The 16,760-nt window shown below is 39.9% G+C and overlaps 1 protein-coding gene across 3 annotated transcripts in view; it reads left to right on the top strand.

The window, feature by feature from the left end:
• LOC139716061 (protein phosphatase EYA1-like) overlaps positions 1-16,760 on the top strand; it is a 418,852-nt gene that overhangs the window by 394,960 nt on the left and 7,132 nt on the right. For all 3 annotated transcript variants that reach the window (XM_071627624.1, XM_071627632.1, XM_071627617.1), the window contains exon 11: positions 7,908-7,997. In XM_071627624.1, coding sequence (XP_071483725.1) covers positions 7,908-7,997 — 90 coding nt within the window. The remainder of the gene's footprint in view (positions 1-7,907; positions 7,998-16,760) is intronic.

Here is a 16,760-nt window from a genome sequence, read left to right as displayed (position 1 = left end):
TATCAGAGATGGGGGCTTCAGACATAATTCTCGTCAGATTCCAGAAAGATTTCGTCGGATGTAATGCGGTACCTCCCGTTACGGTCGGTGTTGAGACTCCCTCCCTTTTGCAGTTTGCAGCGTGAAAGAAAATTGTATCTAGGCTGCATTTCCAACAGATCCCAACCCCGGAGATTAGCATATGCCCTGTTATCAACCATTATTCTTACCAATTTTCTGGGGCGATTTGGGTTGAAACTTGGAAGAAAAAAAGAGAGAGAGAGAGAAAGACAGATGACCTATGGATGATTGTGAAGAATGAATTCTGGAGTAAATTCTCATAGAATGTTAAGTGAAAATTTAGGTCGATGGGTGTGTAAAATAGAAAAAGAAAAGAAAAGTTCAAGCCACGGAGAAGATGCATTTCATTTCGGCGTGGAAGTTGAGAAGGGAAAAAGGTATAAATCTGAAGCGATTTATGGGGAACGTCTTCATTCCATCCGAGATAAGACAAAAGATCACGGGCACTCTGACATTGTTATCTCGATCGGGGCAGCATAAGGGTACGTATTTCATTCAGTGTCAGCTCAATTTTGAGCATTTTTTTCCCCCTTTTGAAATACTTTTTTTAAAAACCACCTTTCTTCATCGTTATCAAGGGATAGGTGTTTCTGCAGTAACGTGATGGGTGTTCCATCAGCAAGGTGTTAACTGTTCTCCGATGCCAAGAGATATCGAAATGGCACACTGCCACCGTTTTTAGGTATCGTCAATTGCCTTGACATAATTCTTTGGTAAAGAAGATGACAAATGCAGTGATCATATTTTATCATAAACTATCATGATCAGTTATTTCTGTTTTATTCTGATGAATTTATTGTGTAATTAAGAGAATCAAATTGAATTCTACATGAAATGTATACTTCCAACCAAGGAAACTTTAATGGTGTTATGATGTTGATTTTTTTTTTGCTTGCTTTTGATATTTGACTATGTCATTAACTGTCAATATGTCATATCGTTATGCAAGTTGATTCAAGCAAGTTTTGCCAGTGACCATTCAGTGAATACTGAGGGAGAAATGACTAAATAGATCAAGAGAAAAACAGCTCTTGTTTTAGGCAAGTAAAGCATAATCATTAATAGTTTTTGCTAGATTGAAGAAACAAAAGATAAATTGTGTACATTCTTTGCTCTTCATCAATATTTCAGCATTCCAAGAACTTTTGTAGGGAATCGTTTAAAATGGGGTAAAAAAGAAAGAAGTCCTCTTAGAAGAAGATGAAGTATAAAAAAGAACTTGGTTATCACTGTGAAATGCCTTTCATTATTGGTAGCGTTTTTGTTGTCGTTGTTGTTGTTGAGAACATAAATGGTAGAAATGAAGTCTAATATATACCAGATTTTTGAGGCCTTCAAAAATTGAAGTTTGATGCTTTGTGGTTGGGAGGGGGAGGGGAGGGAAAATTCATCTGTCATCTCGGAATAGCTGAAGGGTGACCGTTGCTTGTTTTTGTGGCATCCAGAGATCTTGCTACGACATCTAGCCATGGTAGAGGCAAATGGGTAAAATGGATAGAAGAGAAATAGGATAAATATAGATATGTCAAGTGTGGGAGTTTTTGCCCGTCTTGTCAGCCCTGTCAACTCTGACCCCTTGTTAATGGAGGGAGAAAATTTGTTGACAAACGGCGGAGCGGTGCTGGGGGAGGCCTATCATTGGGCCGGGGTAAAGTCCCATAGCAACAAAGCGCCCTCGTTTGATGGCAGGGTTCACAAATGACAACAGCATGCAAGGGGCGGAGGATTGAAGAGCTTGACGTGTATACCGGGGACCTGGCCCGTTCTTAACTCATTTTCGGAGAGATAGCAAATTGGGAATTGAAGAGCAAGGTAACGTGACATTTTTTTTTTTTTTTTGTGGGGGGAGGTGATTTAAAGGTCCGCTCTTGCTAAAAAACATGTCTATAGTTGTGAGATAGGGCACTGAGGTGAATGATGGAGACTAAAAGAAGACGTGTTGGCGGTGTCTTCGATTTCTCATCTTACAGATAAATGTATCTCTGGAGCCACCGCCATGTCACACCTTTTAACGAAGAACACACGATGCTGTCGGCAGCGCGGGGTCAAATGCTGCGTTTTCACCGAAAAACCGCAATCGAGTCAAGTCGGCTTTCAGTTGAATGCCCCCATTTCTCACAGAATTACTGGCCATTAACGCTCATCTCTTCGGTTTTCTTAAGGTGGTTGTCTTCAATGGTTCTCAAGTAGCCCAGCAATCGCCTCTTGAATTAGGTTCCAAAACTTTTGCTTGAGTGTAGCAAGGAAAAAGGGAAATACAGTGATGGGATAGGGATAAAGGGGGTAATTTATGTGGGGGGGGGGGGGGGGAAATAGGCCTGAAAACAGTGAATCCAGCTAATCTATCCACAAAGGAGAATGAAAGGAAGGCTAAGTGATGCATCATTATTCAAAGATGGGAAGCTCTGGAGTGGAGGATGCTTTGGAAGGTGGTGGAGGGGGGCGGGAGAGAGCTGAGATTGGGAGTCAACCTCTGACAGGAGTGGAGAAGAGGTGATGACCCAAGACTGGGGTGAATTATCGCCAAGTTCGCCAAGCTTGCCAAGTTCTGAAAGCCTCGCCTTTCGAGTTTGCCAACGCCTTTTCTCTTTGACTTCCAAATGAAGATGGAACAAGGGAGTGAGGAGAGAGCAAGATTGGAGAGAGAGAGTGGAAGCAACGGAGGAAGGGAGGGTAGAGGTGCTAAGTGAAGGTTAGCGTTTCAAACCCCGCGGAGAACTCATCCCATTAACTGCAAACGAGGCGGAGGATTAAAGTTAAAAGAAGAATTTTAAGGTTTAGGGGAGTAAAGGACCAGAGCCTGCTTCCTCCTAACAACATTTATGGGTCATGCACGGTGCCGTCAGCACTTCGACTGTTGATCACTGTGTGAGGGTTCCACAACCTACAAGCCAAGCGTAGTGGATCCGTCCATTTCCATGGTAATCATCAACTTTTGCGATAGTTTATTTGAATGCTTACATATTTTCATCATTTTCATTCAAGGAAGAAATATTGTATTTCATTTGGAGTTTTTTGTTTTGTTTTGTTTTGCTGCTGATGGAAGGAAATGAATTCAAATTCAATTCAATCCAACTTTTTACCTCTATATTCACAATAGAAATTCCCTCCCTCAACAATGATCATACTTTTCTGAGATTAAGTTTGCAACTTGAGTACTAGCTGAGATATCCAAAAACAAAGAGGTCCTTATAAAAGTTGGGTCCCACCTTTTATCAGGTCCACTTTGTTTTTCTTTATATTTTAATATCTCAGCCATTTCAAAATTGATTTTTCATCAAGTAAATGTTGAACTCCTCTTAGAATTGCATGCTCTTCAATATTTCATAAGTGATTTCTGATTGTCTTGCAAAAAGTTAAAATCTGAATCCCGCATCGCAACCAAAATATAGAGTCCCTTTAATGAATTTAAACACACATACACACACAGACACGCGCACACACATTTGACTATGAGAGGAACAAGAAGAAGAAGAAGAAGAAGGAGGAGGAGGAGGAGGAATAAAAAACAGACTCCCAAGTGTCTTACCCGCCTTAACCCTGGACATCAAAGCCCAGAACAACTCTATGTAGCGAACAATTTGCATCCAGGAGGACCCTCCCGCCCTGCTAATGCACCCGCCCGGTTACGAGCTGCCGAGTGATGCCGGTATTCCAAAGCCGGTGCGGTGCGGGGATCGGTGGGGATGGGTCGAGTGAGCACCATGCGAGTATTTCTTATAGTGCTGGGGAGGAGTGACATGAATGAGGAAGGGGTGCAGGGGAGTAGCAATTAGCCCCTCTGAGGGGTGCAGAAAAGTGCCGCGCCCAGAGTGCAATCATGCACTTGCACTCATGAAGAATTCTCGAGTATTTAGCAGGTGTCTGCAATTTGCACATTGTGGTCTTGGGACTCAGAGAGATTCTTCCAATTTGATGTCTTCTTTTCTTTTTTTGGAATGCGAGAAAATTGTTCCAGTTCTTCCTTTTTTTGTCTGCATGGTCAGGTTGCAATGCCAACAACAGTTTTGAGTTCAGATTCTGTCTGTGTTTGAAGTCTTCCTTCACTATCTTGCCGAGATTGCACTGGAACGGCTCAGAGTTCTGCTGAACGATTCCTCTCCATCCGGGGTCTTTGTTGGCAACCCGTCTTGGGACAGCAGACAAAGGAATTAATTTGTCATCCTCGCGCTGACCTTTTTGAGAGCTTTGTCACCCCAAACACAGCCTCGTAAAACTGAATTGGGGACTAGGCGAAACGAGATATACGACCATAAAACGTCCGTTTTGGCCTACTTTTCGCCCCATATCTAGGGCAGGGGACTACTTGCCGACATTCCAAAATCAACCTCTACGCAATCAAATGTTTGGTAGTTTTTTTGGGAGTATGGAGTAAAGTGCGATCGCTCTGTGTCAAGTGAGGTATCCCAGAGAGCCCCGCGCACCCCGTGCTCCCTTTGCCCCGTTCGCATGGAAATCGTTGGTAGTTTCTGTCCGATGACAGAGTCGACCCGTATTTTGGGAATGTGCAGATATTATCGCTTGTTAAAGACAGGGTGTAACTACAAGCTGGAGGCAGTTTAAAACAATAGCTGAAGGGGTAGTTGTGGGTACAGGAAAGGGGAAAGAAAGATGGATACAGGAATATATTGCCCCCCCTGCTGCAGAAACCACAGATTCATGTTGTTTTCTTGACATCATTTCCTGAGCCACTTATATAAAAAATGTCTTGATTTCTTTTCTTTTCATTTTCTACACCTGATTCAATTATACCTCTGAATCCGAGCACATCTTTGTTCGTATTTGTTTAACAAAGGTCTCAACATTTTACACTGATTACTAAAACATTGATTTGACACATTATTGTTCTCATATTTCTCCACACAACCTGTGTTATATCCTTGCCAGGTACACTACCAATTAGAATATGCTCTCTTCACAATTTTTGCATCATGTTACTTTACTATGAGGATATATTTTCTTTTCTCCTGTTCCCATCTGAGATCTCAGAGTTCATGTCTTGCTAGAATTTTTATACCCCCGCCAAACGAAGTTTGAAGGGGGTATATAGGAATCAGCGGACGGTCGGTCGGGCGGTCGGTCGGGCGGTCGGGCGGTCGGGCGGTCGGGCGGTCGGGCGGTCGGTCCGTTGCAAATCTTGCGTCGCGAACTACTTCCTCAGTTTTCAACCGATTCCCATAAAACTTGGCACAGATGTGTGCCTTGGGTTGTAGATGTGCAAGACGTATTTTTTGACAGTACCCAAAAGTACGTTGCCATGGTAACGGCATATTATGGGCAAAAATGGGTACAAATCTTGCGTCGCGAACTACTTCCTCAGTTTTCAACCGATTCCCATAAAACTTGGCACAGATGTGTGCCTTGGGTTGTAGATGTGCAAGACGTATTTTTTGACAGTACCCAAAAGTACGTTGCCATGGTAACGGCATATTATGGGCAAAAATGGGTACAAATCTTGCGTCGCGAACTCCTCCCACAGTTTTTGATCAATTTTTATGAAATTAGGTACAGATGTTCATCTGAATATGTTAATGTGCAAGACACATATTTCCGCAGTGACAAAAAGTGCGTTGCCATGGTAACGGCATGTTATTGGTAAAATATAGGGCAAAATGCTTCATGGCAAAACTGCTTCATCAGTGTTCTTCCAATTCTCATGGAATTCATATTGAATGTTTGTCTTAGGATATAGGTCAGCATGACACATTTCTTGACAGTGACAAAAAGTATGTTGCCATGGTAACAGCTCACATATTATGAGCCAAAATGATGGAAAATTTTGTGTTGCAAACTACTTCCTCAGTTTTTGCCCAATTTCCATGAAACTTGGTACAGACGTGTGCCTTTGGTTGTAGATGTGCAAAACGCATTTTTCGACAGTACCCGAAAGTATGTTGCCATGGTAACGGCATATTAATGGCAGAAGATCAAGGAAAGATCTTGCGGATTTAACTACTTCCTCAGTTTTTTGACCAAAGCTTATCAAATGTTGTTTTGACCAAAGCTTATGAAATGTTGTTTGACGGGGGTATAACCAGTCGCTGTAGCGACATTTCTAGTTACACATCAGATGATGTACTTGTGACATTACCACATACATTGTTGAAATCACCAACTTCTTTTCTGAGAGGGGTGTCCACTCTCATAATCACGCCAAGTTAATGATAAATTTTGTTAGTGAAATTCTGCTGTGGTATTTCTACATGCATGTCATTGTCTCTCTTTACACATCTTTCTTCATATATGTCTTATCTCTTCTATCTTCATCTCTTATATATTTCTTTTACTTCTTCTCTCTCTCACATCTTTTCTATCTTTCTCTTCTATCCTCATATATCATGTTTTTCTATCTTTTCATCATTTGTCATATATTTCACATCCTTTCTATCTTTCTCTTCTCTCCTCATATATCATATTTTTTTCTCCTCATAATCATATTTTTCTCTCTCTTCATCTCTCTTCATATATTTCATATCTTTTCTATGTTTCTCTTCCTGTATGTTATATACTTCTCTCTATCTCCATGTCTCTTCATATCTCTCACATCTTTCCTATGTTTCTCTTCTCACATATATCATATATTTCTCTCTCGCTATTCATCTCTCCCTATGTTTCCATCTTTCTCTTCTCATCTGTCATAAATATGTTCCCTCTCTCTCTCCCCTCTCTCTCTCTGTTCTTTTTACTTCTTTTCTTTCTTCCTTCCTTCCTTTCTTGAATATCTTTCCTATCTACCGCCCTCTCTCTTCATCAGTGCCAGCGATTAGGCAATCGTGTAGAGTGTCCAGTGGGGTATTAGTGCTGGGATTCGAAGAGCCTTCAAACACTGGCCGTATATATTAGCTCGCGATCAGTGTTGGATTCAACAGGTAGCGTAAGAGGCACGAGTGACAGAGGAGAGTGTGCGTTACCCAACTTTGCATATACGGGCCGGTCTGACGGGAGCGTATTAGAATCGTGTCCTTCTATTAGCCCGTCAGGATTGAGTTTTTTTTTCCCTCTCTTTCTCTCTCTCTTTCTCCTTTTATTTATTTTTTTCTTCTGTTCGGGGGGAATGGGCCGGCAATCAAAGTTTGTAATAGACAAATTATTGAGGACGTGACGGAATTGAGATCGACAGAAGTGAGTGGCTTGGCTTTAGAATGGAGGGGGGATGGGACAGTTTGTATTTCTAAATGTTTTCCAGCATGTACGATGTATTTCATGCATCTAGCGTACTGTTTGTTGTTGTCATTGTTATTATTGGAGTACGATCAACAAAACTGTCTTTATTTCTTTGACTATGGTCAAAATGCCTTTGGAAAACACCCATTCTCATTGTCTGTTTACACTTTGTGTCCTTTTCCTCCTTTGTTTCAAAAACTGTTGTGGAATCAAGTGACCCTCTTTGATTCAACATCACTTCCCTTTTGAAGCAATAATGTCAGTGGTGTGCTTTTCTTGTGATAACTATTTATTCTAAAATCAGCAAATGTTTGAATCTATCTAAGTCTTCGTTCCCCTGACCTTTTGGGTTCTTTCTGGTATCTCACCTTAAAAATCAAGTATCATATTCTAAAGAGTCAATGGCACCTCTTTTTCTGATTTTGATCGGCAATGGGGCAATTTGGATAAGCTCTCGAACTACTTTAACCCATTGAGGATGGGCTGATTTTGCAATAACAGCCCTTTCCTTATCACCGTTGTCATAGCCAATTGTTGGGAGTCGGGAATCATCTCCAGCTCATCCTCCATTAAATGTCACCCCCCCCCCCCCCACCCCCTTCCAGCACCATCGCCTACCCTAGAGAGCTAAATTAATGTCTTCATCTGTTTTTTTTCTGTGCATCTTTTTCTTGTCTTCCCAGGATGCACCAGCAGCTGTTTCGTTAGGTCTTCGGATGGAGGAAATGATTTTCAATCTGGCCGACATGCACCTCTTCTTCAACGACCTCGAGGTAAGGCCAATGTTCGTTAGGTTGGGGGCGCCATCCTCCGACACGCCCTAACCACGCCCTCCATGACGGCTTTTACTTCATTTCTGCCATATTCCGAAAAATGTTGATTTTCCATACCTGATGTCACAAACTGTGGCAGTCTTCTTATCTAGTGATGGCAGCACCTAAACTTTAAAATTTTTGACTTTCAGACTGATTGTTTGATTGTCCTCAACTTTGCTGATGTGTTCTATACTAATGTCGCTGCATGTAAACAATCCATTCCCCTTTTAAGTTTTTCTTCCAAGTTGTCCGAAAATGAGAGAAAGTGTAGATTCTGTTGGTGTGTGTGTGTGATGATGATGATGATGTTGGTGTATGGGGGGGGGGGTACCCATTTAGCTATCACCATCTTGTCAGCGATCTGAATGCATTGAAGAGTTCGCAGAATGACTTTTTGTCCGCTATCTTATCTCTTGTTAGAATGCACCATAGAAAGCACTCCCCCAAAGTGGTCATTCAAGCAACAGCAGTTAAAAAAAAAGAAGAAATGAATTCTCATTGATAAGAAAGCATGAATGCACCAAGAAAAGGGAACACACATGTGCTAAAGGGAAAGTCGCAGAATGTTTATGACAAGCCAAACATGCACCTGTTAAAGGAATGCAATGTGATAAAGTGATAATGATTGATAAAAGAGCATCCCCAAGGCAAGACAAGTCTTTGGGAGCAATACATCATTTTCGGAAAATGCAATCAGCTTTTATCACAGAGTGAGTACCTCCCACGAGCAAGCAGTGTCTGTTGAAGAGAGCTTGAACTGGACTCCATCCACTGTTGGAAACAAAAAAAGAAGCCATAGCCAAAACAAAGCAGATACTAGTATACTACAGTATGCCAGATAGTCTAATGTGTGGTTACTGCCATGCAAGTTGAGAGGTGTGCAGATTTTCTTTCTCCACAATAGTTTGTGTCCATTTCGTATGAGGCACATGTATGTATTTATGTGCCCGCCCAGACATTACTGCACACTTGTTTGAAAACGAGCAAGATTGCAGGTTTCCATCAAACTTGCCTGACTTATATTTTCTTTTTATCTCCACATTCGAATCAAATCAAATCTGGTTCTGCTCATTCGCAAAGCGGCATGGGGGAATCAGACACTAAAAAATTGCCTCATCATAACCTCAAATGACTTATATCAATCAGCCTTAGAGAGGGGTTTATGAAACATTTAAAAAGAAAGTGATCATGATTACCTTACGGTGATCACAGTATGCTGTAAACAACTGTGGAAAAAAAAAGAAAGGAAAATCAAAACAGTGGTTCCATTTCATTGCAACACATTAGAAAGAAAATTAATGTAAAATTTCACATTCACTTACAGCCACTCTCAACAGATGAAGATTAAAATGATGAGAAGAAAAACCTTGAAATTCTCAAAATACTTGATTTCCTTTAATAGCTGTTTACCGATGTCTTTGTCCGCCTTTGAAAAAAAATAAGTTTGGAAATGCATTATGCGTATTCATATAGTGTTTCTTTAAAAAAGAAAATGTATGACATAATTATACTTTGTGATCTTGTTGATGTCTGTTATGATATGCAGGCTGTAAATTCATGTAAAAACTTATATTTGTGTTCTGAAGAAAAAAAAGGGAGAGTTTTCACTGGTAGATATTCCAGGTGAGCCTAGCTCACAATCATTGACCACTTGTTTGGTTTAAAGGCCTGACTCTGATCATCGCTGACACCAGGAAATATTTGCTACCGTTTCCCCTTTTTTATTTTTTTGGTTAAGATGGCATCAAATAAATTTTTTACCATTCCAGTAAATCCAAACACACAGAACCCACACAATCAATTTAGCGAAGATATCATTCAACATCTTTGTATGCATGGTTTTATCCAAAAGGAAAAAAACAAACAAACAAACCTTGTAAGGGTGCAAATGAAGGCACTTTTTGTGTGATCACAGATATTTTTTCATGAAGGCAACACAAGAATGTACATTGTAGATACTCCTTCTGATCACCAAACAATGAAAAGGCTTTGATAAGTCTTTCGAAGAATAACTCACAGGGCAGCATTTCTGCAAGCAGTCAAAAACATTTGAAAATGTTAGCAGTTTCCAACACAATCGACGGGATAATTGTCTCCGAAAATGACAAGACTCGAAGAAGAGAACCCAAAACGGAGGAAAACGGACAAAGGTAGAGAGAGAGAATAATCCTTCAAAACTCAGAAGTCAGTTTCTTGTCGGTTGTGCGAGTAATTAATGCTAACAGGGCCTCGCTACAAACACACGCCCGTCTTGCCTGGGAAACATGGCGTTTCGTGGTCCCTAGAGGGGGTAGTGTTACACTGCGGACTGGGAATTGGAAATTCCTGCCAGTACGCAGGGACGGTAGAGACAAGAATCCAACTATTTGGAAGAGGGGGGGGGGGGGAGAAGGGATAGAGACTTTCACTAGCTTTTGTTTCGATGAGAGATGGGTGGGATTAAAAATCAAAGCTGGAAGACAGGGAGAAAAGAAAAAAGACAGGAGTAAAAGTCAGTGGATAAACTTTCCCTACAAAAATGACAGTATATCTTTATAAACCGTATGTTTCCCTTCTTATTTATCTGTCTTTTGAGTGATTATTCGATTATGGATATTGCCTGTTTATTTCAGTCATCATTCCTTGTCAAACACACTACAAAATGCTATACTATCTATCTTCTTTTTTTTTTTGGCTAATTCTACAACATCAGTTGAAGATGTGTGGTATTTTTCCCTCCCCACTTTTTTCACTTTTCAAGTTTTGTTTGGCTTCTGTTTGTTTCTTGATCCCCTCTTGCAGTTTTTTCTCTCGATGTGTTCTTGAATCTTCCTGTCTCTCTGTGTCTTTTCTTCTCACCATCCCTTTCTCTCTGTCATGGTCTTCTTCTGTCTCTCTCTGTCCCATGATGTCTCATTCTCTCCTTCCAACAATTCATCTCCCCCATCCCCCCCCCCCCCCGACCCATTCCAAGAGAAAGGTCTGAAAAATTTGATTGAAATGGAGAGAAACTAGCTCACGCACACTGGATGGGGAGTGTTCTTCTGGGTGACGAGTTGTGACACTGGGAAAATATCTTGGCTGATTAATGCTTTCACAAGTCTGTTATGTCCCAACCTTCATTTGCGAAAGCTAATCAAATTTGGTTGTCATTTTTCCGCGGCTGTAATCTAATTTTCGTCTCTGGTCCAATCGTGTTTGGTTTGTCACGTGTAGCATTCGCAGTGAAACTTTTGTCATACCATTTTGTGTTTTGGGGTCTCTTTTTTTTTGACAGGGGTACTCCTTTGGAAAAGAAAGGCTATGTGCTCTGTGAATTTGGAAAAAAAAAGCAATAACAGGAATTCAGGTTATTTTGTTAGGCAGCAATGTTATTTAGTAATGTGTGATTGCCAAAAAATTACAAGGCTTCAGGCGATGTGTAGTAGACCTTCTGGCAGTTTGAAAAAAATAAAGAGAAGTAACCAGAAAATGTGTACAAATTGAAATAAATATGATTCAAGGAATGACATCATTTTACAATGCTATAGCGTAAAACAGGTTGTATTAAACATATGACCCTTTCTTTTCTAAACACCAATTTTCATTTGTATATAAAGTTTTTGAGGATTGTTTTGTCTTCATGACACCTTTTGAATACCACAACTGCATGGCTGGCAAATCACACTGACTTTGCAGAAAGCCCCCTGAAATATTAAATGTCTTGTCACATTCTATCAAGAGACTATTACAGTCTTCGTGATTAGGGGATGTAGGCCCTATATTTCTGCCATTTTTTTATGTTTGTTTGTTGGTTTTTTTTTTTCATTGATCTATTGAGAAGCGTGCAATACTCGAGAATCTTCGTGATAGGTTTCCTGGAATGTCCCTCGGTCTTGATGCGTGAATGTTGGCAGCCCCGCGTCTGTTTTCCGAGTAGGGTAGATGAAAAACAGTTTCCCCGGTGCATACGCTTGTCTTCTGAATATTAAAATTCAGTGCTTCATTGCGCATGGACACTCCACCCACGCACACGTACATTTGTTCACAGACACACACACACATACTCACTTATAACTACACAAAGGAAAATTCATTCACCTAGGGATATAATGTAACAAGAATATTAGTAAGTGTGGTACCGACCTCATGTTTCAAGATATTCCATATTATTCCACTGCGATTGAAGTCAAAAAACAGGCATTTCCAAGAAATGTGTATCTTGTGGCAAAAAATTCTTTGCATGTGTCTAGGAGTTAATATGAAGCTTAAGAGATTTTTCTGACGAATATTTGGTATGACAACTGCCACCATTGATAACAAATAACATCCTCAATCTCTTCCTATGGTAGAAAAAATAACGAAGACGGATAAGAAACCAAATAAAATTTAAGTGTCTTTTACAAGTACTAATGGGCTTATGTCTAAGTTTTCGGCAAAGTTCGTCCAAGATTTTCATAGTGTGCTATCATGCATTCTCTGAGTTGTGTAGTGTTGCAGATGGCGATGTATTTTCACCGTTCCTCCAAGATTAACACCTATCATAAAGGGGGATGAGGATAAACAGGAGGGAAATTTTTCAAGAGAGGAGTGAAAAAAAGAAAAGAAGAAGGGGGAAGAAATGAGGGAGGCCACTACTATACCTTTGTCCCCCAGGGGTGCTCCCAAGCCCACCTTTATTCCCTGTTATTATTCTAAACATTTCTAAGACAGGCAATTAAACCAAGTCTAAACATGCCTTAGCTCCCTTCATTGGCTTGCCTTCGGGCACAATCCTTGGCCTGGGAGATTGGGGGGGGGGGGGGGGAGGGAGAGGGAGGGGTTAGGGTTGGAAGTGAAAAATGGAAGGGGGTGGGTCATTGGTATAGATGGAGGAGGGGGGAGAAGATCACATCACTCATGTAAGCTAGGTCCTAGAAGTCTAAACTCCTTCTCTCTGTTTAAAACACTCCTTTACTCTTCCAATCTCTTGTTATTTTGGTTATCATTATCATACTTTTCATTTTCATTATTCCCATTTAAAGAGAAAAATCTACTCCCATTCTAAAAAAGAAAAAATAGAGAAGAATCATTGCAAGCGAGACAACTAAGCATAAATCGAAATGTGAAAAGTGGTAACATTACGAAATGACAAAGAAAGTTATGAAATTTAAAGTATTGCATGTTTTCACCAAACAATGACAATGGTGCACAATCAATATTGTATAGACTTCCAAGGTGAATTTTGTAATATGCTGGATACTTCTGCCATTGTGTTTCTACATTGATTATGAGAAATCATGTAAACTTTCATTTTTGTTGTAATTTAGCAACACTTTAACCCCCCCCCCCCCCCTTGCCTATAATGAGTCATAGGTGCTGACTCATAACTTCAATAGAATGATTTTGTGTAATGGATAACAAATTCCCTTTAAAGGGATGGCTGAGATGGGATTCAGGTTTTAACTTTCTAGCGAGATGATTAGAAACTGCTTCTATGAAATATGAAGAGTATACGATTCTAAAAGGAATAAATTTATTTGATGAAAACCGGTTTTGAAATGGCTTGGATATAAAAAAAACCCCAAAATATTAACACAAAGTGGTCCTACAAGAAGGTGGGATACACCTTTTATGAGGGCCTCTTCGTTTTTGGATATGTATATATATATATATATATATATATATATATATATATATATATATAGATGTATGTATATATATGTATCTGTTCTGTGGGGTTTTTATCCACTGACAGTGTGTGTTCAAATTCCTTGATTACTGACATATGTAGTATCTTCATAATTTTTGTGTGGTTGACAGTTTTCAAAAGTTTTATGCCATGATAAAGGCTGTCGGCTCCAATTCACAAAACTTTCAAAGACACATATGTTTCTGGATTTACAGTATGTAACAAGTTTTTCTATCCGCATTCTCTACGCGGGCAAACCTGAGATACGTTGGTAGGTCAATATACCTGAGGCTATTCAAAACCAAAGAGAATGTACAGGTCCAGCGCTATGAGAGTTTATGAGAGAGAAGGAAATGTATATACATCGGTACATGCACACATGGCTTTATTTGTATAAGATACCAAAACATGCATATATTTTAGGAATTTGATCGCAAAATGGGTTGAGCACCATTTTTGAATTATCAGATGAAGCAAAATCAAGCCTTTTCAGTGGTTCCTTACATGTTACATAACAAGGGATGTTCTTGAAATCAGGATTAGAAATATCCCAGATTTTTTTTTCTGTTTATTTTTCTCTGTATTTTAGCAGCTTTTAGCACAAATATATCAAATTAACACAAATGGAGTGAATTCATTTTGCCATCAATCTCCTCATTTATAGTTGTACTGTTACCTACTTGCAGGGCAGAAAAGGCATTCTTGCAAAAGAAAACAAATCAAGAAAGAGAGTAATTTATAACGGACTTGATGTGATTGTGCAAACATTTTGAGGTTTTAGAAAAAAAAAAGAGAAAGAAATGCCTGCCAGGCTTGCTTGGTCGCCGTCACAATGGCTACCGATACCATGGCAACATGTTTGGGCAAAGGAAATGAAATTGTTACTGTTACACTACAAGGTTCTCTCTTTTTCTTTTTTGATGATTGAAAGGAATTGCTATGCTCTGAACACAAATAAACACATTTTCCCCCTTGATGTATTTTTTCTTGCCCCTAGCTTCTTAACAATGAAAAACAAAATGTGTTCAATGTGGTCATAATGAATATTTGAGGCATCCTTATTTATTCATTATGATTTGTTATTTCTTGTAAACTGAGACAGCCTAAGGCAAGCAGAATTGGGGAAAACATTATAGCAGAAGTCTGCAATTCATGTGGGGAAAATCAAAGGCTTTTAAAGATTTTATGTATCCAACAAATTTTCTAGATTTTTTTTCTCCTCTTTAGAAGTGCATGCGCAGCTGATATGAAATTTGAATTGATGTATTTTTCCCTTTTATTGTTTAGCCTGGCTTTCTGGAAAAGCCAGGATTTTATAGGGATGAAGTGAATTTGTCCAAAGAGCGAATGCATGAAATATGAGAGTGCGAAGATTTAGAGTTTGTTTTGGCCACAGACAAGGGCTGTCATAAAGTGGACTCCAAATGAAACTCCCCAGAGATAATGGCGGGAAAATAGGAAGAATTGACAATTTGAAAGAGAATGATGATGATGGTGGAAATTACACACTTGCAGGTACAACATTTTTATGTTGTCCATCAACTTACGGTGCATTAATTCCAATCAGTGTCTCCTATTACAAGAGCGATTATCTGATGCTTTTTCGTCTTAATTGTGGGTACCTTGATGTAAATGTAACCAATCCCAAGGGGACAATACATTGCTTTCAAAGAGATTAATTTCTTTCGTGTAGCTCTGTCGTATTTGTCGGTTCGAAGGAACGAGTTCATTTTATGCCAAACACCAAAAAGAAAGACTGTTCCATATGTGGTAGTCATTAAAATCTGACTTGTAATTTCTGTGGTATCTCATTTATTTTGGAGCTATTTTAGAGCTATATTTGTTAAAATGGCACCATGACTACTTGAAAAAGGTGGCATTGTTGTATAGTTACTTGATATCATTGAGAACCAAACAGAAGTGTCATAATTTTACGTACAGTATGCTTTTTATTCATCATGGTGATGAATCTTGTTTTGTTTGTTTTTTGCTCCAAAGTTATTCAACAATTCTTTTGACAAATATCTAGTAATTCAAGACTCATTGCTCCTATCGTAGATGATAAGGCTTTGTACTAACATAGCTAGAGAGTGTGCAGGACTAAATTTATTGATGACTCCAACCCTGATGTTATACTAGAATCGGCATTCCGTAAGCTGCATTAAACACTCCAGGGCCTACATCCTGTAAGTCAAACCTTGACCACCTACCTTCAATGTACTTGCCCAAAATAATGCACTCTCTCCCCCCTCAGTCATACTTTAAAAGCAAAAAAATTTTGCAAACTACTAGAATGCATCAAGAATTTAATAGCACAACTGGATTATTTAGAAAACGTGTCCTGATTATGACTGGCCAAAACATGATTTTTTTTTAAAGACATTCATGTTTTTCAATAAGGTGCATTGAAGACATTCATGTTTTTCAATAAACAAGATTCAAGTTTGCTTTCCGGTTGTAGTACAAAAAGAAAAAATATATATGTTTGCGAGGATGAAGCATCTTTGTAGAAACACTCTCATTACATAACGAGTTCTCTACCAATCTGCAAGGGGCTCACAGTCTTAGCTGGCTTCAGGATGGTTTAACATATGATGTTGATACCATAGCCATCAAGGACAGATATCACTCGATAGAAGCAGGACCTTGAATAGAGTAGCTTGAACAACCGAAACTTGTAATGTTGCCGTGAATAGAGGCCTCCCCTCCCACTCCGATCCCCGCCCCTTTTTTTTATCTCCTCCGTGGAAGGCGCATCACTCCGTTCGCTAATTGAGCTTTCATAAACACCAGGCCCCGGTCCCCTCCATCTCTCCACTCAGTTCTGGCCTCCAAGCTTGATTAAGCCGGGTATCCAATGTCGCCCCGGTACTGGCCCACTAGGGACCCGCAACCCCCTTCTGTCGCAGGGGTCCCACCATTAACCAAATTGATAATGCCTCATCTCATTAAACTAGTGGTCGCCCCCCACGCGCCAAAGAAATCATCTCACCCGTCCGTCCGCCCGCCGGTGTTCGTGGTCCTCAATTCCCCGCTCCAGGAGCTACTAGCTCATCCCACTGCCAGGCAGCCTGCCACCTCGCCTCACCTCG

Source organism: Diadema antillarum, unplaced genomic scaffold, assembly GCF_040938485.1.
Source record: "Diadema antillarum isolate AM-2024a unplaced genomic scaffold, OU_Dant_1.0 scf00000006, whole genome shotgun sequence".
NCBI classification, from domain to species: domain Eukaryota; kingdom Metazoa; phylum Echinodermata; class Echinoidea; order Diadematoida; family Diadematidae; genus Diadema; species Diadema antillarum.
This window is presented reverse-complemented; position numbering and strand designations above follow the sequence as displayed.